This window comes from Panthera onca, chromosome A2 (genome assembly GCF_046562875.1).
Source record: "Panthera onca isolate mPanOnc1 chromosome A2, mPanOnc1 haplotype 2, whole genome shotgun sequence".
NCBI classification, from domain to species: Eukaryota; Metazoa; Chordata; class Mammalia; order Carnivora; family Felidae; genus Panthera; species Panthera onca.
The window spans coordinates 120209594-120233756 of NC_138340.1; the positions used below are offsets into that span (position 1 = coordinate 120209594).

At 42.4% G+C, this 24163-nt stretch overlaps 1 protein-coding gene across 3 annotated transcripts in view; it reads left to right on the forward strand.

The window, feature by feature from the left end:
- Positions 1–24163, forward strand: part of CREB5 (cAMP responsive element binding protein 5) — a 399683-nt gene that overhangs the window by 281482 nt on the left and 94038 nt on the right. For all 3 annotated transcript variants that reach the window (XM_078441094.2, XM_078441098.2, XM_078441099.2), the window contains 2 exons: positions 16303–16429; positions 22114–22224. In XM_078441094.2, the coding sequence (XP_078297220.1) occupies positions 16303–16429; positions 22114–22224 (238 nt within the window). The remainder of the gene's footprint in view (positions 1–16302; positions 16430–22113; positions 22225–24163) is intronic.

A 24163-nucleotide genomic window follows, 5' to 3' on the forward strand; every position in this document is an offset into this window, starting at 1 on the left:
ATCTGACATCAGACACTCAGGTCAGGCTTTTGATGTCTTCTGATTTGTTCTTACGGGGATTTTTCTTATAAAAGGTTAATTGCAATTTAAAAATCTGTAATTCTTACGACATAGTTTTCTACAAATCAACTCACACTAGGGGTGTATTTCTATTTAATAACCATTAGGGCTTTTCTATGAAAGTGACTGATTCATCTAATCGGAAAGACGCCTTTAATTCTGGCTGTCTTGTGTTGTTCACACATGACGTCAAATGATATTCATAGTAATGGATAAATTGGGGCATAATTTTTGTATAATCACTCTCAGTGTAAAAAAAAAAAAGTAATTGATTTTTCCATCTTCCTTGATCTGGAAGGAATTGTATCAATTTCCAGGACGTCATAAAACAAAATATTTAAAGTATGTTTCAAATAATAATAAAAAAAGAAATACTTAACTTAATAAAGATGTGGAATTCATTTATGAAGAAAAACACTGGCTGTGAACCAATAGGCCAAAAAGTTTGCCAGAAGCCTGCAGCAGACCATCATTCCTGGATGTCCGCTCTCTCCCCATCACTCCTGAGCCCACACCATATTAAGGAAATGAATTTTCTCAGCCACACTGGACTTTGACATCACTGATTTTGTTTACTTTGTTTTTGAGTAAAAAAACCCAGAAGATCTTTTTTCAGTGTTCTACCTTATAAGGAAAGCAGTCCAAGGCACATGTAACTATAGTTCTTCATGCCCTATTTTAACTGAAGAGGTTTTCTTGGCATATATATTAAACGCTTGGGAACCTTACATAAAAGTTATGGGTTTTGACCCATCTGGAGAGCCTCAACAATTGAAACCATTGGCAAAAATGGAAAACACTTAACTGTCATGAGAACAGTTGAGTGCTTCAACATTGACCTAAAGCAAAAATTATACGCCCTGGAATGGACATTTCCATTTGGCATTTTTGCTTTTGTGTTTCTCAAAAGAAATAGCCCCCAGCTTCAGAAAGGTGGAAAGATCAATTACTAATAGCATGTAGGCAAATACTGTGGTATACACTTATGTTAGATCAAACCTCTTAACTTCTAGAATTCTTTCTAGCTATATTATGGTATTTTTTCTCCTGTATCCAAATGGGGTAGAATATTCCAGTAAGTAAGCACAGATTTTCCCAGTGGTTAAAGGAAATCAGAATGATTTTACCTCTGGCAGTCAAAAGATATATAGCCCTGCCATCAGGGAGGTAGAAGTGTAATGGTAAAGACCGACACTAAGTAAATAATCATACCTATAAACATATTATTAGACCTTGCACGAAGGAAAAACATACAGAGCTATGAGACACTCTAAATAAGAGGCACCTTTAGTTTGGGGGTCAGAGAAAAGTTTAAGAAAGTGATATTTCAACTGAGACCTAAAGGACGAATAAGAACTGGTCAACAGAAGAGCAAATGGCTAGCCTTTCTAGGCAAAGGCAATAGGATGTATTAAGGCCCTGGGGTAAGAAAGAGCTTGGCACATCCTAGGGATTGAATGAAAGCCAGGATGGGTAAAACACATCAAGTCAGGTTGGAAAGTAGTACTATAGACATCAAGAGGCACACCATGTAAAGGATGATTTTATTAAATCCCAAATGCTGAGGGAAGCCATGGAAAAATGTTGAATAGGAAAAGTCATGATTAGATCATTGGTTCATGGAGATCATTCTGGCTGTAGTGCAGAGGACCAGGATCTTGGTAATGGACATGGAACCAAGTGGATGGATTCCAGGTCTATCTGGGGGGTAGAGTAGATAAAACATAGTGAATGATTGGAAGTAGAGGATGAGGGATGTCAGAGTTAATGCCTAGATTCCACTAATTCATTGCATCCATATATTTAAAGAAATATGGGACAATTCCTAGAGAAAAGAGCCTAAAGATGAGCACTGTGTTACTCAGCGTTCTTCAGAGAAAAAATAACCAATAGGATATGGAATACATATATAATAAAATTTGCTACATAATCACTTATATATAATTTATTATATGATCATACTATATATGATTTATTGTAAGGAATTGGCTTATGCCAATTCTGGAAGCTTAGAAGTCCTACTATCTGCTGTCTGCTAGCTGGAGTCCTAGGAAAGCCAGTGGTACAAATTTCAGTCCAAGTCCAAAAGCCTGAGAACCAAGAGAACTGATGTGTAAGTCTCTGTTCCAGGGCAGGAGAAGGCTGATGTCATAGCTCAATCAATCAGGCAGAAAGAGAGAGGGTGGGAGGGAAGGAGGGAGAGAGAGAGAGACAGAGAGAGAGACACAGAGACAGAGAGAGACAGAGAGATAATTCAACTTTTCTCCTTTATTAAAATTCCATTTAGAACCTCAGTAGTTTGGATGATGCCCACATCACCTTGGATGATGCCCACTCACCCCTTGGAGGGAGAATCTGGTTTATTCAGTTCACCCCTTCAGATGCTAATCTCTTCTAGAAACACCTTCACAGACACACCCAGAAATAATGTGTAACCAGCCATCTGTGTAACCCATGGCCCAGTCAAGTAGACCCACAAAATTAACCATCCCAGGCACCATGGACAAGATCATCCATAGGGCTCAACATAGGCACTTAGGGAATGCTGTCTTAGCTCTTTAGTAGGTAGGTCAAGCTAACGTTTACTACTCAGTTTTCCCGACAACTGTCAGACTTGGAAGACTTTTGTCATTCTCAGAATGCCCATTTTTTTCCCCAATCCCAATGGGGCCTGATGGCACCACATTGAACAGACAGAATCCCTTATTTAAGGGCCTGTCCTACCTCTCCTAAAGAATGGTATTCTGCTTAATAATATGTGACTAACTCTGATGCACAAAAGAGTGAAACCTTTATTTCACATGCTAATTAAAAGGATCCTTGTTCACATGTGAGAAGAAACCTCCCTCCTCTCCTACCCTTCAGCACCCCTGGTTCCTGCCTTACTTTGCTACATATGACCTGTACTCAGTGATCTTTGGAAACTGCCTTTTGTTGAAGGATAGGGAATGTCCAAGAGAGGCCAGTGACAAGTTACTCATTTGTCCCACCTTTGAGGAAAGCCCATCCCCTACTGACGTGCTGCTTCTCCAAAATAAATAGTTTTGAGCTTCTCCACGAGGCAGGTTACCCACCCTTGATCATACCCGATTACATAACTTTCGAGTTGAAAAGGTCCTTGAAGATTATTGGTTCAGCCACCTTATTGTATACATGAAGAAATAGAAACTCTGAGGAGAACTTGAGGACACAGCCCAGGATCACCCAGCTGACACAGTGACGTGTCGCTGGGGTATTCGGATTCAAAGCTATATCATGGAGGGCTTGGTTACTTCACTGTACCTTTCTCTGGTCTACAGATTGGCACATTCTCTTTCGATGAGTGACTGACAGTCAGAGCCCTGAGGAGAAACCAGACTTTCATTACAGATCAGTGAAGGGATTTCTTAGGGAATAGTCAACTCCTATGAGCAAGCATAATGTGGCACACGTCCTGTAAATGTACTGTCATTCACTTACAATTTCTCTTTCTAGTAGGGCTTATTGTCGATAGCTAAAATTGACATTTACTGTGACCATAACCCTACCACAAATTAAAATCAGACCCCAAGTCCCTCTGGGGAAGATGTTTATTAAGCTGTAGGAAGACATCTGAAATGATACCAAATTACATTCTAAACTTGAAACCCCAAATACCACATTTGTTTGGAAGTAGGAATAGGGCTGTCTGGGGAATAATATGGGAAACTGAGCAAGTCACTGTCGTTGGCAAATGCACGGCCGCCAAGGAAGGGAAAAGTGCCTTAGAAGTGACGCCTTATACACAAACTCCTGTATGTTTAAGCCTAAACAAAATTTCCTTCAGAATGAACTTAAAGGAAAAATAAGCCCTTTAAAACCTCATGCCTTTAAAGAACAGACATGGAATTTCCAGTTTATATCTACAAATACAGCAAGAACGAGGTTGGAAGAAGTATCCTAATAAAACAAGTGTATCAAAATACAAATCTGTGTTTCGAGGTTTGACCCAGCTAATACAGATAAGAGTGCATTTGGGGCCAGTCGTCTTTTTATCACTTTTGCCTCTTAGCATGTAGATGTCTGGGGGTGTTTGTGGGCAGTGGGTGTGTTTATGCACATAGTATGGCCACAGTCTCAATCTCAGAACCTAATGATAGGATCAACTGTGTCCACAGGGAAGCTATGCACAATGGCTTCTTTGCTTGTGGGTCCAGCCCATGACTAGATCCTTTGAGATCCTTAGATGCAAAGTGCCAAGTGTCATTATTATGAGCTCTATTGCTGTTATTTTATTAAGTGTTTGAGATTAATATCAATTTAGCTCATGATAAGTGCTCCTGCAAAGTGGGAGAACTTGAAACGTAGCTCAGGAAAGGTTGCTTACAGAGGATACCAGTTTCTTAGAAACTCTGCCCCTCCCCCAATCCCCTTGTTCAAGTCAATGATAAGCTGACTGTTCTTTCATGATAATGTGTCAAGTTATCGTGACCCTTAATAAGAAGACTGTCATGGATGTGTCATGGAGGTACTGCTGCCAGGAAATGAAAGACCATGTACAGTGAGGTAACATCATTAAGTCGTTCAACAAACCTCTACAAGGCTCCTACTGTGTGCCAAGATTTGTGCTTTTTTTTTAACCTTTCATTTTTGTCAAGCGACAGAGAGAGACAGAGTGTGAGTAGAGGAGGGGCAGAGAGAGAGGGAGACACAGAATCCGAAGCAGGGTCCAGGCTCTGAGCTGTCAAGCACAGAGCCTGACGCAGGGCTCAAACCCATGAACCATGAGACCATGACCTGAGCCAAAGTCAGACACTCAACTGAGTGACCCACCCAGGCGCCCCTAGCTTTGTGCTTTGCGATACTCTCTCTCCAGTCTAGTGAAGAGACTGGTACGTGCTGTGCGAACACAGAGTAGGGATCAGCCTGGCCTGGAAAAAACCAGAGTAGGTTTCCCCAAGATGCTGATATACCAGGAGATACCAGCTCTCATAGTGACAGAAAAGTACAGTCAGAAATCTCAGAGAGGCTGGAAGTTTCTGGGTCTTTTTTCCAAACCACTTCACCCTGAAATTTAGAACAATATAGTTTTCCTTTGTATTTTAAAATGACATTAGCGATAATTTTATTTTCTAAACCAGATCAGTCATCTGTTGAATAGAATATACACCGATCATCTTCCAAAGGACAAACCCATACAAAATATCATCTCATATGTGATTATCAAAGCGTCCTCACACCATACTTAGGAAGTGGGTAGTATAGCCCTACTTTTGCTGATGAGGAAACAGAGAAGTTAAATGACTTGTGCAGATCACACACTCATGGGCCGTGACAGGGCCAGCGGGTGGCCCAAAGCCTGTGCCTTGTCAGCCACACAAGGCCGCTTTATTCGATTTACTGGTTAATGATGGCAGCCAGCATTATCTCTATCATTTCTGTCAGCCACTCTGACTGGAATCAGTGAAAATAATAGACCTAATTTAGGACTATGAGAAGTCTGCCAGTTCCTCGTCCTCCTCCCTAGAAACCATGCCAGACAGGGACGAATCTCTTTTTTAAGAGCCTAATAAGAGGAAATTCCAAAACTTCAGTAAGCCATTTAATTGTTTTACACTGTTCGTTCTTGGGAGATACTCTTTCTTCTAACGTAAATCCCATGTGCTGCTGTTTTATTACAGTTATTATTCTGCTTTGGTTGGCTTTGAAAGTAGCTGGTCACCATTCTCTGAATATAGTAATTTGGAAACTTGAAGGCCGTTATCGTCATCTCCCGGTCTTGTTCCTTTTACTTTTCCATTTAGGTCTTCCCTTCTGGCCTTTCAGTATTTCTCTGTGGGCCTTTGGAACCTTCTCCAAGTTCCCCCCCCCCACCCCCCCTTCCCTTTCCGCCACCCTCATGATGTTCAGCTCTGTCTGACAAGGATTTCTCTAGGCTCTCACACCCTCTCCTATGGTTTCTGGTTATTTGATTACAGCCATTGTTTGGACTTTGCGGCTGTCTGTCAGGATGTAACCTACTGAGGAGTTGGCTAAGCCTCGAGGCAGTGCCCCTGTCTTTGTGCTTCCTTGGAGGACAAGCTGCCCTCTCAGCACTTCTGTTACTTTATCATTAAGAACAGAACTTGAGGAATCAGGCTTTTAGCAGCCTGCGTTTATGCATGTCCTCATAGCCAGCCTAAGCCCCTCCTCCTGCATCACTGACGTATCCCCCCTCCTGCCAGTATAGCTGTGGAGCTAATCGTCTCTAGCGCCTTCTCCTAAGGAGCTGAAATAATCCTGGCGAGTGGCTGGGTGGAGGGTGTTATAAATTTGGTCTCCCAGGAGAGGTACTTGAAAACTGCCTACTAGAACCTGCCTTGAGATTCAGGAAGAGGTTAGGTTAAAGGCATTAGTGGGGGCGACCTAGTGGGGAGAACTTGCAAAGTGCAAAGATGAGTAAAGGTTGTCCAGATGATGTTTCCTAGAGCTCTTCTGTTTTTGCTGAAGTCTTTCGCAGTTGGTGCTTCTGTCGTTTAGCTGCAAAATGACACTATCTATTTGGATCATAGGTATGGGGCGACTGTACAGGGTGTGGCGTCCGCCACAAATTACTCATTAAAATATGATAACTGACAAGCTGAGAGTCCAGAGGAAACCAAAACAGAATCGCCTACTTAAGAGTTGTGGGGTGGGGGCGTTTGTAAGCTCGGGAGCTCTCTGCCTCTACAGAACATCCAGGCAAGTGTGTCACTGGATGTCTCCATGAATAATTCATTGATGGTGAATGAATGCAAGCAGCAATCACATGTAAATGACAAGGCTCATAATCAGAGGGCTACTTATTTGTCCTTATGAAGCAAGGAGGAAGCTTATTAACAACTTAGAAACAGGAAGAAATTCTACTTAGAGATACGTCTCTCTAAAGAAAAAATTTCCCCAGGCAGCCAGATGTATATCATTTATTTGAGCCTGCATTCAAAATCATCTTTTATTTCATGTCTTTGGATCTGCATTTACTTGCCTTTTCTAAGTGTAACTTTATGAATAATTGAAGCAACCGGGAAGTTATTGGCTAATTGAAAAGCCATCTCTTCGTGTCTTTAAGCCTGACCCATGGCGAAAGCCAGACTGTTCAGGCATTTAGGGGTCTTTTATAAAGGGTCTTTTAAAAGAGCCTTTAGCTCTTTACAAGGAAAAAATATCAGATTTTGAAAACGTGGGTTTTTTTTTTTTCCTGTGGTGACACTAGTACATCAGAAACCAATCCAACCGTGTTTTTGGTTAACTTAAATGAATCAGGCTGACTGCATGACTAATTCAGATTAATGGTGCAGAAATCAGTCATTAAAGAAAAAAAAAAGAGATTGATTTAATAGTCTTAACAGAATGGCCATAAATTTACATCTCCCTTTCTATTCCTGCTCTCTCTGTTTAAAACCCTTGAAAGCACTAGTAAACATCTCCTCTGCCTGAGTAGATACAGCATTTATGCTATAAAACCCAGCAAAGGCTCCAGTAGGGTGCAGCTCTGTTAGCTGTATTACATTTTATGACTACCATTGGCTCTCTCGCAGCCGGGCTTTTATTTAAAGAAAAAGAGGTTACATTTCCAAGATATCGGATACTACATCTATAAAATAAAGGCAGCAGTAGTACAAAATTGATAAAAAAAGGAGGCCCAAATTTATCTTGCGTGGTAAATTTAATTTCCGACACCCCTGGTGATAATGATTACAAAAGTGTTCTTGTCAATATCGATAAGTCAGTGCAAAGCAGAAACGAGATGTTTAGTTGACCGTGGTGTGGGTGTAACTGGTACCTCCGAGCCCAGAGCTCTGAGCAGTATAAAGTGCAGCCTTATTACAGGGCAGGCATCCAATTTTTAAAACATTACATAGATTGGAGACAGATGAGTGTGGCTGAATTATTCTTGGCCTTTTCTTATGAAATGCCTAGAATATAATTTCAAATGGAAGTGAATTTAATTGATGCAAAAACAAATGGGTCTAGAACTCGTCTGAAGGCTTGAGCTTAATCTAAGGGGCACTGATAAAAAGTACAGTTTACCGGGGCGCCTGGGTGGCTCAGTCGGTTGAGCAGCCGACTTCGGCTCGGGTCATGATCTCGCGGTCCGTGGGTTCGAGCCCCGCGTCGGGCTCTGTGCTGACAGCTCAGAGCCTGGAGCCTGCTTCAGATTCTGTGTCTCCCTCTCTCTCTGACCCTCCCCCATTCATGCTCTGTCTCTCTCTGTCTCAAAAATAAAAAATAAACGTTAAAAAAAAAAAAAAAGTACAGATTACCTTGGGGGTAACCACTTATGCTTTTCAAGAACAGAAATGGGTTACATGAGGCTGTTAATGTAAATTGGAGTTTCACTCATGACTTGTAAATCAATGAAGTTCTTCTCGTTAGCTAGCAAAGATAATTTATTGAGCCCTGTGCTTGCAACATCTATTGCTAGTTGAAGAGATCCTTAATATCTGTATTCTTACTAACCCAAGAAGTATTTATTAACACCTCCTGGGTACCATGCACTTGCTTAGGTTTCTGAAGGATCTGCATTAGTAAAAATAGAGCAGGCACAACCTCTTGTGAAGTTTATTGTCTGGTTTGGAACAGACACATTTTCAAAAATCACTCACAATCACTGAAGAATTATAACTGGGGAGCTGAGGTGGTAAACTCCAAGAGACCATGAAACACATCTATTTTGTTTTCCAACATGTGACCACAGATGGTGAATTTGTAAATGAATTGTTAGGCAAATGACCTAACTTGCCAAGCTAGTGTTCCACTCTGAAATGAGCGTGTACAGGGCCCGCTTTGTGTTAGATGCTTAATTTGATTTTTGATTGATTCGTTGATTGACTCATTCATTTATTCATCGATTGGTGATAAATGTTACTAGGGAGAAGTGCAGGGTGAGGGCACTCCAAAAACAGGCCCTGACCTGCTGTGGATGTCCAGAGAAGGTGGTGAAGGTTACTTACGTTCAAGGCTGTGGCAGGAAGGAAGGTGGCACTTACATGAAACTGGAAGGAAGTCACTATGTCACTGGTGTGGAGCCCAGGGCCATGTGCTGGGGAGGCAGTGAGTGGCCACATGGTGCAGTGGCCTTGGAGTCATATCAAGTTCTGTCACAAGAAGCCACGTGTACCGGTGTCTCTTAAGGAGCTGGAGAATTTGCTGTTTTTCATTGGGCTGTTTTGCTAGCTTTTTAAGAAAGATGGTGGCTAGGATACAGATAAAAAGGCAAAATTATCTTCCTAGACACCCAAATGCCTGTGTCACTAAAGGAAAGGAAAGGTGGCACTGGGTGGGAGGGTGTGGGGGAGAGGGGAGAGGGGAGAAGGGGAGAGGTATAAATCTTGCAGGGAGGTTCCAGATCTTTACCAGAGGTCCTTCCTTGAGTCTAAGAAAGCTTTGAAATGGAAACTACATATATTAATTGAATTCTGCTGATATTTTGGTGCCTCTTCTCAGGCCAAATATTTCTACTTCTTTGTCTCAAATTCCTCATTTGTTAAAAGGGGAAATGTTGTATTTGCCATCCAACTTTAGGAGCTTGGCAGTGAGACTTGGTGCGGAGCATGAGCTCATTCAAAAAAAGATATGGGTAAAATGATGTCTTTTAAAATATGGGCCAGATAGCTGTCTTGTTTTCCCAATTATTGCTTCTGTTGGATTTTTGTCATTGTTTTCAGGAAAAACAAGATACTGAGAACCGATCTCTGGGGAACTAGTTTGGTTCCATTTTGAGGAAATATTTTCAAAGATCCTTTCTGAGAAATAGTGTGAATCATTTTGAAATTCTGTAAAACTGTGGGTGAGAGGAGTCCATTTTCCTCCACAGAAGGGTTTGGAAATCTCGAGTTGATGGATATTTAAAGATATCTTATAAAGGCAGCAAGTTTGGGACCTTTTTATAGGCATTTTGTTAGGCTGCTGTGGTTCTTTAATTAAAGCTAAGGATTGGTGCTAACTTTAAGATCCCAGCCTGAAGCCCCAGTTCCTTTATTGGAGTACAGTGATTAATCTATAGTTTGGTCTGTGTTTCGGAAGAATAAAAACAAAACAACTAATTTTACTGAGCATCTTCAACATACAGTTGACCCTTGACCAACGTCTGTTTGAACTACGCAGGTCCACTGATATGAGGATGTTTTTCTGTCAATACAGTATGGTGCTATAAATGATATCTCTTCCTTATGATTTTCTTAACATTTTCTTTTTCTCTAGATTGCTTTATTGCAAGAACATGGTATATAATACATATAGCATACAAGATATGTGCTAATAGATTGTTCGTGTTATCATTAAGGCTGTTAGCATTAGTAGTTCATGTTCTCACGTAGGCTATTCGTAGTTAATTGTGGGGGGAATCACAGTTACATGTGGAGTTTTGACTACATGAGGAGTTGGGGTTTCTAATGCCTGTTTTGTTCAAGAGTCAACTGTATTTAATATGTGGTGACTCATTTAAGGCCATGAGGTGAATATCTCTGTCCTCCCATTTTATAGTTGAGGAAACTGAGGCACACAGAGGCCAAGCGACTTACCCGAGGTCACACAGCTAGTAAGTGGCAGAGCTGGGATTCCAACCTAGACAGACGATCTTCTGAGGCATTGCTCTTTACTCCCATTTTCCAATGTAATTATTACATGTAAATTACATGTAAATTCTTCATGGAAGAAATGAACTGTATTGTCTTTCCATTTCACATTCTACTTGATTTTCCGGCAATTTGTTTTCTTTACAAAAATAGGAATTTTTAAACTCCACACTTAGGAGAAGAATGATAGAAGAAGCATTTCTCATTACAAACGGCTATCTCTTAAGATTTAAGAGTTTGTATTCACCCTGTTTAGCTTTTCAGTCTCCTCATCCTAGACAGCAAGTAGTTTGCCAAGATAGGCCACAATACTTGATTTAAGGTGAAAAAAAAGCATGTATCTTTTTATAAGCAAATACAGCGATAATGGACAATACTCTCTCTCTCACGTCTGTGTGTGAAATTACGTTACCTTTTAATGAGGACGAAATGTGGACCCCCCCCCCCCCCCCGGAATGTATTCAGTTCTTTTTAGCAATTTCTCTTGCTGTTTAGAGGCACATTCTTTTCGTGGTTTGTCCATATTTCAAATGTATTTTTGACATTAGGAACTAAGTGCTGTACTGACTCCATTCCATTTAGTACAGACACTGACCACCTACTACATTGCACTATGTGCTGGGCCCGTGAGCCAGTGCCCTTATCATAATAACACATATAGTCTCTAGAGATTAAGAACATCTCATTTTCAAAATCTAGAATCTGAATTTTATTTTTTTAATTTTTTAAGAATGTTTGTTAACTTTTGAGAGAGAGAGAGAGAGAAAGAGAGAGAGCATGCACATGCAAGTGAGTGGGGGAGGGGCAGAGAGACAGAGGGAGACAGAGGATCCAAAGGGGGCTCCACACTGACAGCGGAGAGCCGGACACGGTGCTTGAACTCACCCACCGTGAGATCATGACCTCAGCCAAAGTCGGATGATTAACCAACTGAGCCGCCCAGGTGCCCCTAGAATCAAAATTTTAGAGCTTCAGGCCATTTCCAGATGGCCTATAGTCTGATCCCTTCATTAAATAGATGATGAAATGGAGAGCCCCAAAATGGAGAAAGACTCTCCCCCAAAGTCAAAAACTCTAATGGCAGTGGCTTTCTGGATCTTCTGCTTCCTGCCCACTCTTCTTTCCATTTCATTGCCTTGAAGCTTCTGATTCTGCACACACCCCTCCTTCCAAGTGGTTATTTATTATCTCCTCATGATTCTCTTAGATGTCTGTGGTCTCATTTTGATGCTAATATGATCTTCCAATTCTTTAACCTTATTTTTTTTTTTTCATGGCTTGCTTCTTCCCTTTGCCTGACCACACACCTGATAGATTTGTCTCTCCCGAGTTTCATAGACAACTCGGGAGTGCCACGTGTCTTTTGAAGACCTGGGAAAGGAAAGCAGTCTACAGCGACCCTCCTGAGACCTTCCCCCCAAAAAGTACTGGCCCTTAGCTCCTTAAAGATAGTTGGGCTTGTCCAAGGGCAAAGGCTGGAGACCCAGACCTTGCTTTTCAGACACCCCTAGACTGGAAAACATCCTTTGGGGGTAAAAATGAGGACATGAAATCGCTTGCTGTGGTACCTTTCATTCTGTTAAGGACACTGAAAACACAGTCTGTCATCCTTGACATTTTAATTGAAAGAAAAGCTTACATAGATTTCAGCCGTAAGCAGTATGTTTATACAAGTGTATAAAGAGGAATAATCTGTCAAGTTGGAAAACTCTTAATGCTACGGGACTCAGTTTAGTAATTGAACAATCCAACATGAGCTCACACATCTTACCTTGTTCCATGCCTCAATAATTTTTAGTAGAAATACTTTACCTAGAGGCATATGGTTATTAAAAAGGAGGCTCGGCTTGCTCAAAGTCTGGAATTATTAGCTCATGGCAACAAGCCCGCACTGGAGAAAGACTGTTGGGTCTTTGTTTTCACAACTTTACTGCGATTTGCCATCTTATTTTCAGAGTCTAACTGATGTGTTGTTTGGGAAGTTTCTTTTTTTTATTTTTAAAGGAAGAAAACATAATTTCACATGGATGAGTGACTTCTCGTGTTAGCAGTACTGCAGAATGTTACTACTTCGTTGCAAAGTCCAGGGAGCAGTGTGAATATCAAAGGAAATAGACCGTGAATTTATTTTAGTGTAAAAAATCAATAATAACTTAGTTATGGGAGCCATCAAGGTGTGATGGGGGAAGCCCTGTGTTGCAAGTTGAATAGAAGTCCTGCTTCTTTTCAGGACCCGTGTGACCTTGGGCACATTTAAATGTTTCTGAATTTAGCTTACTCTGAGTAAAATAGGGGTAATCTGACCTATCTACCACATGGCATTGTTTCAAGTCGCACGAAGGTGAAAATATTTTGAAAAATATGACACTATATAAGTGCAACATAAAAAGTTTCATGCAAGTGCAATGTGTTAGTAATTATTTCTGTATACACAAGGGGAATTAGATAATTTATGTAATTATTCCGATACCACTCTTGCTTCAGTGATCAGAATATTCTGGACAAATGATTATTTATTGGGCCAAGCTACATAATTACTTCAGTCTAGTCCTTTGTATGCCCAGTGATGGGTAGAATAGATTTTTTTTTTCTTTCAGCGTTTGTAGTTTTAAAAGCCCAAGCAAGAAGCCTAGAAAATGACGCAGTTTTGTACATGGGTTGGGAAAATTGTTTGTAGAATCTGTGTAAAATAATAATTGAGAATTCTTCAGAGCCCAAACATACAGCGTTCTCAAATAGCCATTTCTATTTCAAGTATATATTGCTAACTGGTTTGACTGCTGTCATTAGGCAATTATTATTATAATTCCAAGGGAGTTCAGTACCCTGAAAGGCTTTCTTAATTAACGAGGGAATGCTTGTTATTTAAAAATCTAGTACATCTATGCATGGTGTGGAAGTAACTGATCTAATAAGAACATTGATTAAATGAAACATACCATTCCCCAGCTACTGTATCCAACTGGGAGTTTTCCATAGTTTTGTGAAGCATGAAAACTCATTTTAAATTTAATTACTTTTGCATCTCCATTCACATCAGCGCTGTGTAATTGATTTCTTTTTTCATAATAGCTCATCAATAAACACTGATCACCAAGATCATCATTAATATGCCATGTTGGAAACAAAATGTCAATGACGATACTATGCCGCTCTTCCTTTCTGAGGATGATATGGCGTATCAACATAATAAAATGTTCTCAGTTATCTCTTTTTGCTTGTCCCTGTCTATACCCAAAGCATTCCTCCTGGTGACTAGGGAAACAGACATATGGTAGAAGGCTTAGATGTACCTATATGTATGTGTACATGTATGTGTGTACATCTCTCCGTCTGCCTGGATATCTATAGGCGAATGGATGGATAGATGATTACCTATCTGTAGAGATGCTCTCAGTGAGTCTTTCTCATTATAAACCAGGGCCGTTCAGATTACTAACTTTGCACCTAGAGGAACTGACCATTACTGTACAGCTATTTTCTTTCCAGAAAAGGTCACAAACAAAACATTAAGACTGGAGAATATAAGGCAAACCTTGCCTGTTGATAGAGCCACATTTATACTTATGTGATTCGAGCTGTCCACCTCTGAGTGAGATAAGCTTTAGGACCCAGTGAAATTACAGCCTACTATAGAATTTTGGAGCAATGGACATCAGCAGTTTCCTAGAACTCTGAAATGTGAAGGACCTTCAAAGACCCTACTAATCCTCTTGTTAATCTATACTCCAGAAATCCCTAGGGCACATGTCAAAAAAATACCCATAATACTCATTTGCTTTTCTGAAAACACTCATTTTACTGTTACAGGCTACTTACATTGACCTATCCGTGTAACCACTCGTGTACACGTTCCATTAATAAAGCTGGGTGCCATTTGTGTACCTTGACATGGAGTCTGTGTAAAGGTTTTATATTCTTTTATATTTTCATGTATATAACTTCTTTTTGTAATTTTTTTTAATGTTTACTTTTGGGAGAGACAGAGTGTGAGCAAGGGAGGGGCAGAGGGAAAGAGAGAGAGAGGGAGAGAGAGAGAGAGAGAGAGAGAGAGAGAGAGAGAGAGACAGAATCCGAAGCAGGCTCCAGGCTATGAGCTGTCAGCACAGAGCCCGATGGACGCAGGGCTTCAACTCACGAACCATGAGATTATGACCTGAACTGAAGTCGGACGCCTAACCGACTGAGCCACCCAGGCGCCCCTCATGTATATAACTTCTTAAACATATAAATATTGACTAATTTATGACTAATCCTTCCAAGATGCATGTGCCTGTGATAGCTAGCTATATACCCAAGGGAGCTATTAGGCAAAAGGAGTAGAAAACCTAATCTTCTTTGGAATTTCAACAGCAATGCAAAAGAAGAACATGTTGGCATTGTTTCCCCTGTCTCAATCTCCCACTTCTCCCTAAGTCAGCCACGGGAGGCGAGGCACATGAGCTCCAAAGAGGCTTCTCACAGTACTCTGGACGGGACTGTCCTCCCCTGAAGCATAGAGAGGCACCCAGCCACACCAAACACCTCCATCTGCAGTCATTACCCAGCACTTAGCAGGAGGGAATCTTTTTTCTTTTTAAGAAAATGCATTAATTCTGGAAGCAGAAGCTTCTTTCGTGGCATTCAGGATAAGGTGTCTTAACATGGGGGCCTCAGAGGTCCTGGGGGGGGGGGGTGTTTGTTTATTTATTTGTTTTGTTTTATTCATTAAATCTTTAATTTAACTGTTTGACATTTATAGAGCTCCCTGGGGCAAAAGTATCAGGAGATTGAGAATTTAGCTGAGGAGGTCACTTATTTGCCATTTTTCATAAACACAAATAATTTCCTTTTTCCCTCAGCCACACATTCCCTGGCTCATTAAATCAATTTGAGTTCCTGAAAAAATTTTGTTCTCAGGCAAATTGAAGCAAAAGCTCAAACCGTGTACTCCCCCGAGGAATGCTTACCCGAGTTCTGCAGGTCAGGCCAAAATCAGTTTCTGTCAAACATCCTAACACCTCCAGTTATTATAAAATGAGGGATTGGTAATTGGGGGCTGGGCTCAGGACTTGCCCGAAAAAGGCCAGCTAGAGTGGCATGAGCCTCAGTCTTGTTCCTTTGGTTCCTTGGTCCTGGCTTTGTTTTTTGTTTTTTGTTTTTTTGTTTTTTCCACCCACGCTGGAGAATTACGAAAAAGTCAAAACAGATTTCTATTGGGAGTTCATGACTAAAGTTGGCTATTCAAATCCAGACGGTGCAAGTATGTTCCCTACAAAGCCGGGAGGGCTTCCAGGCAGAGGCTTAAGAGAGTGTGGATAAAACAAACGCACACAGATCTCAGGGTCTAGGATCCGCCCAAAGGGCGGAGAATTCTGAGCAAAACACAGGATTTCGCCCCCAAGTCCCTTCCCTAAGAAGCAGGGGTTGTAGGAGATTTACCGACTTGTTGACTATTGAACATGAGTTAGATAACAGAGGTCAGGAAATGAAGTGGAATTTGATGTATTAACTAGGAAGCAGCAGAGGAAGCCAGGCTTGTGTTTTATTTGTTATTATTTCCCTAATATCCTCAATTATGTGGTTCCCACCAGAGGATCTGATCTGTTGCTCGTGTAATGGTGTTGTCCCCGCTGGTTCTGGACACAGGCAGTGAATCCCCTGCCCCAAGGCATCAGGAATAATGTCTGCTTTTTGTCTGTGTTACCAGGCCTGTCCCAGGCTCTCTATCTTCTCTGCTACATCTCCACAACAGACAGAGACAGCCCATGCCAGCCTCCATGCCTGGGACCCTGCCCAACCCAACAATGCCGGGATCCTCTGCCGTCTCGATGCCAGTAAGTGCTTCTTGCTTCCACCGAATCCTGCTCTTTTGAAGGCACTAAAGAAAAGCTGAGCTCTAAGCTGGGAAGAGAGTGGCTGCTTCTGGATGAAGAGTCGAGCTGTGTGCTACTTTGGGTAGAGTGCCCGGTTGTCTGTCGCTAGGTGTCTTGCTGGCTTTCCTGTCCTTCAGTGCTCTCCTAGTGAGGCCTGGCCCCATCTTCCTGCGGGCGAGCGAGCTTGCCACACCCAGGGAATGGAATTTGTTCAAGGGCACAGTGTTTTATGACTCGCCCAAAGTCTGTATAGCGTGGGCTATATACAGAGTGTCTCTAACTCACCAGGGAGTGGTCTAGCCAGGACTCAGAGTAACAATTATCATGATAAAAGTAATGATGATGGTACATAATGCCTGCTAATATGTAGTCCTGGGTATCATGTTCTACTAAGCATGCTCACAGCATTTATGGGGTGTGTTAGTCCCCCCCGTAACCATTTCATCAACACATGGAACAATCCTGTCAGGTACGTACTATTTCTATTCCCCTTTGTTCGAATGAGAAGAGTAAGGCAGGTAGCTTGCTTGGCTGAGAGGCAGCATCACTGAGTTTTAAACCCACCCCGTCACCTCCTGCATGGTATGTACATTCTCTGCTTTCACCGTCACAGCAAACCCGCGAGGGACGCCTTGTTATTACCTCCATTTTACAGACGAGAAAACTGAGGCACTGGCCGAAGGTCACAGTTAGTAAGTGATGGAGCGTCTGGATTTAAATCCAGGCGGTATGACTCTAGAGTCTACACTTAATCATTATATTATACCCCCCACCTCTGAAAACAACGCATTCGCCTAGAAGGGACATACAGACTATTCCAGAGCAAACCTTGCTCTCCTTCCACGGGATCCCCTCCCTGTCTTTCTTCATCCTCCCTGGCTTTGTAATTCGGGGAGCATGGTTGGTGTCGTTATTCCTGGGGCCACAGGAGTTTTTCAGAGCCCTAGAGGTGATATGACAACTCAACGAAAACCCTTCCGCACCAGTATCAACAATGCCTGGCAGAGCATTTGGGCATTTTTAAGAAATTGTCTACATTTGTCACTTCACGTTGCTGGCATCGCAATCCTGTGGGAATGGGGTCGCGGTAGTTATTGACGTGCTCATCCTACAGGCGAAAAGCTAAAGGGTAAGAAGTTGAAGGCAGCCGCCTAATGTCACACAGCTGTGACAAACCCCATCGCAACTTGCGCCGAGCAGCTCAGATTCTCGAAGGTTGAGCAGTTGGCTGGTTTATCTAGGTGGAGGCGGAGGGGGGGGCAGGAGTGTGGAGGCCCAAATTCAGAGAAATGCACCTGCCTACTCCAAGTATTGGATGGTCCTGGCTAGAAAGAGTCTTTGCAAAACCGGGCCAGAAGGAACAGATGAGTTGACACACTTTACCTGCGTTGCTCACCATAAGCATCTTTAGGGGAGGGACAACAGTGCCACCAAGGCCATTATCCCAGGTTTTATTCAACCCAGCCAGCTGCGCCAAGAACCCCACCATAAGCTGTCTTCGTGTGGACTGTAAATCCCTCTTGTCCAACGTTAGTTTCCTTTCATAAATTCCATCCATTAACTAGACAAATGCCACTGCGGTGACCTTTTTGTCCCACTTGAGTAAACCGTACCATTTCCAGGGACAAAGGTGGGACACGGGCTCAGGGAGCGCAGAGAACAGGCGTCTCGCACTGGTTCCCCCACGTCACGTCATTGTACACCGTGACCTCCTGTTGGTGCTTCAGAATAGAAGTAAAAGATCAGGTGCGTGATCAAGAGCCAGTGTAGACAGCAAGTCAGGGATGCTATCCCCACACGAGTTCCCAAGCCCTTGTCCCTGACGCGGACAGCTGCCATGACAATAGTATCAGTCTAGAGCACTGATTCTCGACTGGGGGCGATTGTCTCCCGCAGGGGATATTTGGAAATGTCTGGAGATCCTGCTGCTCCATCACAACTGGGGAAAGGGTGCTACTGGGGTCAGTAGGGAGAGGCCAGGGATGATGTTAAACATTCTACCAGGCACAGGACAGCCCCCACAAAAAAATTATTTATTTGGGCCCAATAGGTCAACAGCGCTGAGGCTGAGAAACCTTGGTTTTAGAGTGACACTAATGTAACTAATAAAAACGATCATAAAATCGCTAAGAAAAGATACTTTACGAGTCCCTGGTTCTAGAAATCTAGGCCTACTCTTCCTTGTTATCAAGTCTCCTGCTCCTGTCCTAAGATTTTGGCATTTTTTAAAAAAATGCTTATTTATTTTTCAAGGAGAGAGAGACAGAGCATGAGCAGGGGAAGAGCAGCGAGAGAGGGAGACACAGAATCCGAATCAGGCTCCAGGCTCCAAGCTGTCAGCACAGAGCCCAACACGGGGCTTGAACTCACGAACCGTGACATCATGACCTGAGCTGAAGTCAGACGCTTAACCGACTGAGCTGCCCAGGCGCCCCAAGATTTTGGCACTTGAAAGCATAGTCTTCCCCTAGAGTTCCTGCCCTGGGAAACCACGATTCCCTTGGTGTAAAAGATCAGCCTGTCTGTCGGTGAAGGTTAAGATTCTGAACTCACGTGTAGTGCACACTGCCAGACCCCACATCTCACAAGGTCCTCGGTCAGAAGGAAAATGATGCCTCTGTTCAGGGATTGATTCACTCGTTCCCCAGACTTTTGCTGACACCTGCTGTGGGTCAAGGGCTGTGCTAGATCCTGGGGATGTGGTGAACAACAAGGCAGGATTTCATTGTATTGTGAATTCCTACCTTGAACATCAAATGTTGACATAATTTGGGAAGAGGAACCCTCCTGTGTCATTACAAAAGCCCAGTGACCTGTGGACATTTGAGCTCCCGTTTTCTGATTTGTTTCAGGGGGAAAGGAGAAGCCTACCCCCCCCCCCCCCAAAAAAAAGGTAAAAACCTTTATCTGGATGTTTTACCTGCAATTGTAAATGTTGCTTAGTATTCAGCAAACCACTCCCATCTTCTGACTTCTTGATTCTAGTCGCCTCACCCGAGCACACTTGTGGGGCAGAGCCTTATTGGTATAAGCACCAAATAGTTGTCTTGAAGAGGCTCTTGCTGAGCCCTTATAATCACTAAGGTGGAAAAATGCAGTTTTTGTGTTTTTTTTTTAGGTAGAGAAATCAGCCTGTTTTCAACATGCTGTTGAATTTGTGAGTCATGGAGTAGAAATAGTCAGAGACTGTAACTTTTCCACAAAGAGGGAAACCCGAGGCTACAAGTAAGCTGCTCTCACGTCCTCGTAGTGCCTGATGGATAGTAGCTTGGAAGCTTTCGGATAATCATTTGTACTTCTCCATGACCTTCCTTCTGGGAAACTGAAAGCAAAAGCTCATTTGGACTTGATGTCCCTCCAGGTGAAGGTCCCCCATTGGAATTGCCAAATGCCTTTCCAAGTCTTCTATCCTCCAGCCTCTGGAAGGGGCTGTTATAAGTAATAAGCATTTTGTGGAGCAATCTTCATGAGTTACTGGTCAGAGTGCATGGATGTACTTAATAGCACTGAACTGCACGCTTAAACATAGTTAAAATGGTAAATTTTATGATACACGTATTTTACCAGAATTACAAAAACAATCATAAAAAAATAAAATACCCAGGCTACCTGGAGACTCAGGGCGTATGTGAGAGTGAACATGTTATTTTACTGAATTGCTAAGGCCTCAGAGGTTTTTGCTGGCATGCTCTAGAATGTATAGAAAATTCTTCACCAGATAACTCCTTTTGAAGCAGTTTCACACCACCGTCCACTGCCAGATAACTGGTATGTTCTTTCAGGCTCAGGTACAGCTAATGGTGCTTTGCTGGGACAGGGACTGTCTGCCCGTCACTCATGTCATTTAGTGAGCACCTCCATTACTCCACACACTGTTGTAACTACAGTCCCGCGCCTGGGCAGACCCAGCAGGGATTGAGGGGATGGAACTCAAGGACGGCAGGGACCCTAAGGGGGCATTTACCTCAACTTTGACTCTCCACTCTTGTCTGTGAGGTTTCTGTCCTCCACTCTTGGAAGAGTTCCAGTGATAAAGAACTCTGTATTTTCCAAGACTACCCCAGCTGACTTTGAGCAGAAACCAGATTCTCTGAAATTCTTTTTTTAATTTTTTATTTATTTGTTGTATGTGTGTGTGTGTGTGTGTGTGTGTGTGTGTGTGTGTGTGTGAGAGAGAGAGAGAGAGAGAGAGAGAGAGAGAGAGAGAGAGAGTGTAGGGGAGAGGAGCAGAAGGAGAGAGAGGATCTTAAGTAAGCCCGACACTCAGCACGGAGCCTGACGCGAGACTCAATCCCACAACCCTGGGATCATGACCTGAGCTGAAATCAAGAGTTGGACCCTCGGGGCGCCTGGGTGGCTCAGTCGGTTAAGCGGCCGACTTCGGCTCAGGTCATGATCTCGCGGTCCGTGAGTTCGAGCCCGGCATCGGGCTCTGTGCTGACAGCTCAGAGCCTGGACCCTGTTTCAGATTCTGTGTCTCCCTCTCTCTGACCCTCCCCCGTTCATGCTCTGTCTCTCTCTGTCTCAAAAATAAATAAATGTTAAAAAAAAAAAAAAAGAGTTGGACCCTCAACTGACTGAGCCATTCAGGTGCCCCTGGGTTTCCTGAAATTTCTGACCGTTGTTTTCTATCCATCCTTTGACAAGTGGAAGAACTTTTGCATTGAAGAATTTGCTTTTTCCTCTTGAGGAAACTCTAATTATTCTCTGTGTGATTTGAGTATTAAGTGTACTTGCTTTACTCGAGTTCTTTGAAAAGTGCTAAATTTCTACTAGACCGAAAAAAAAAAATCAATCAGACACACCCTTTCCCAACTGAAAGAGAGATCTGGTTGTATTTACTCTTTACCAGGGACACCCTGGAGACAAAAATGCCACAACTCATGCAGGTACTTGAATGACGTTAATTGTAGACCCGATGGCAGGCCTGGGGGACAAGGTTGGAGGGGTCAATCACGTGTCATAGAGTGCCCTCAGCTGCTTTCTTCACCCACCCCAGGTCCTAGCCCTGCCGTAAGGCCAGAAGCTGCTACTATGTAGGGCTGTGACTAGATTTACAGGGAAGGGAAGTTGTGCCCAGACAGCAGCTCAAATACCTGTTAGTCATCTTAATTGTGCTTATGAGTTACGGGGCCAGGAAGATCCACTGTATTTGGGAGCATTACTTTTTAAATTAATTTAGTGTTTTTCTTATTGCTAAAATGACGCATGTTTTTGCATAAAACTGAAGGAGGTGGGGGAGGGGAAGCCATGGATAACCTGAGATAACCATTTGGTGGGTATCTTTCCAGTGCTTTTCTGTGCATACATTATTCTTCCCAGTTATAAAAAGAAGCATGACTAGTGGCAGTTGGAGGGTTTGCAAAAGTGGAAATAGTCCATACTTTTATTTGTAAACGTACCATGACGACATGGTTCTGGTTGGCATGGGGCATCTCCGATAGAAGGCCTGGCTTTGGATTAGTTCTTTGATGTCCTTGAGTTTGAGGCTCAGAAGTGCGTTGCTTACCTTCCCCAAAGCACAGTCTCTCTCCAGAGTTATTCACAGAGCTTCTAAATGACCCACTTGAAAGAGAAATGCAGCTTTGTCTGTGACCTAGACTGCTTTTCTCAGACTCTGATTCTGTTGCTTTCCTTTCTCTTAGATGGAGAGACAAATGTCAGTGAACTCCAACCTCCTGGGAATGCAAGGTCCAAATCTCAGCAACCCCTGTGCTTCTCCCCAAGTCCAGCCAATGCATTCAGAAGCCAAAATGGTAAATAACAATTATCATCATCCTTCTGTTGTTTCGCGGCTTTGTCTTTTGACTTCTACTCCGACTTCCACATTTCAGTTAAGTTAGGTAGATGGCTCCGTCGTTGTTTTTGGTGAAAAGGTCTTTTCTGTGGAAAAGCAGGACAGAGCTTGGCTCGCTCTTTGAGGATATTTGTTATTGAAGCTTGGCATCAGGTGACCACGGAACAAGCATTGAATCGGCTCATGGCCTTAGTGAAAAGGACATTTAGAAGTTTGGGGAGATCCATAGGAGTTGAGGTGGGATACACCCAAGTATATGCATGTTTTCTCATAATGTGAAATTAACGAAAACAATCCAGAGTTTCTCTTCTTCAAGGTGGTCACAGTTTCAGTGCCACTCTTCCTGTCCCCACATCCGTGAAAACAGACATGTGATTTTTCAGCACACACTGGTACGGAAATATTTTTCATTTTTTATTATAGTTGTCAGATGTGACGTTAACTCAGAGGACCACAGCCTTGTTTTCCTGCAGGGTAACTGCACCTCTTACTGAAATACATGATTTCGGGTGACAACCTCCAGTGGCTTTTAACATATGAGATTTATGTGCAGTAAGGTCAGTCTTTCCAGTCACAGGGAAAGATTTATGCATGGTATTCTATTAAATATTAATAAAAGCAATGCATGTCTGTCTTTGCACCATAAAGTAAATTTGCTGGTTGTACAGATACTTGAAGTAGGTCATTCAGTTTTCATGTAGTTAAACTCTGACTCCACAATTAGGAGGCTATCAGATGGCAACAAAATACACTGTAGCAAAGTTTTTAGTGTCTGATATTGGATAAGAATAGCTTTGCTACAAGTTAGAGATTTATTTGGTTTCCTGACTGATAGTGTCGGAGACCGTGTCTGATGGCTGGTATGAAGATGTTATTGACAGTTCTGAAAATTAGCCATCAAAACCTACTGGCTTCATTTTCAATGGCAGCAAGGTTTTTTTTTGTTGTTGTTTTTTTTTAATGCCTGCTTTGGTCACTTTTCTCTTGGAAACTTTACTCATTTGTCTTTCAGCTTCTTGATTCAAGGAAGCGCCTGAATCCCCAGCATTGGCTACCTTGGGCAAATAAAATCTGTGGTTAAGAGAGTTCTCTTTGCCGTGCCACAGCCCCGGTGACATGCCAAATGGCACCGGCATCTTCAGCAAAGCTCGTTAAATCTTTTTGGAATCGGCAAATATTTTTTCAGCTCCAGCCCTGCAGTGCCAAACCAAATACTTGCTGGCAGAGTAAAGTTCAAACTGGCATCTGTTTTGGAGACCGGAGTAATGCCATTTACTTTTTTTTTTTTTTTTTTAAGGAAAATAAAAAATGAACTGTGAAGGTACTTAAGAAAAGAACAAAATTCACTTATTCATATGTATGAATAAGTGTTCTAGGTCTGAGCATCCGATGCTATTCCCCCAGCTGGATTACTTCTGAATCATCTTGTTTGGTTCAGGGTCTGTAACCCTTTTGAGGGACCTCCCAGACAAACTTTAGGTGGATTCTTACACACAGTTCCAAACCAAATTTCCCTGCCAATTGATTTTCACTGGATTATATGCCACCACTTGACTCAGAAATGTCCTACCCTTCTCTTCTTACTGGCAAAGAAGGAGAATGCTTCCAGAGGGAGTACGGGTTGATAATCGTATATACGTATGAAATAAGAACATATGATATGGCCAATTATCGTGAATAATATCAGCCAGGGACAAAAGGAAATTGGTCTGTACCTATAAAAGAGTGTTAGCCCACAAATGTTTGTCGAGTTAAATTTACTGAGCAAGCACACAACTCTGCTGATTCATGCTCTAAGTGGATGAATATTTCCAGATCCATGATGTCTGGGCTAATGAATTCCATCATGGAGTTAGGGCTTAGGGAGCACAGTTTTTTTTTTCTCTCTGTCCTAACCT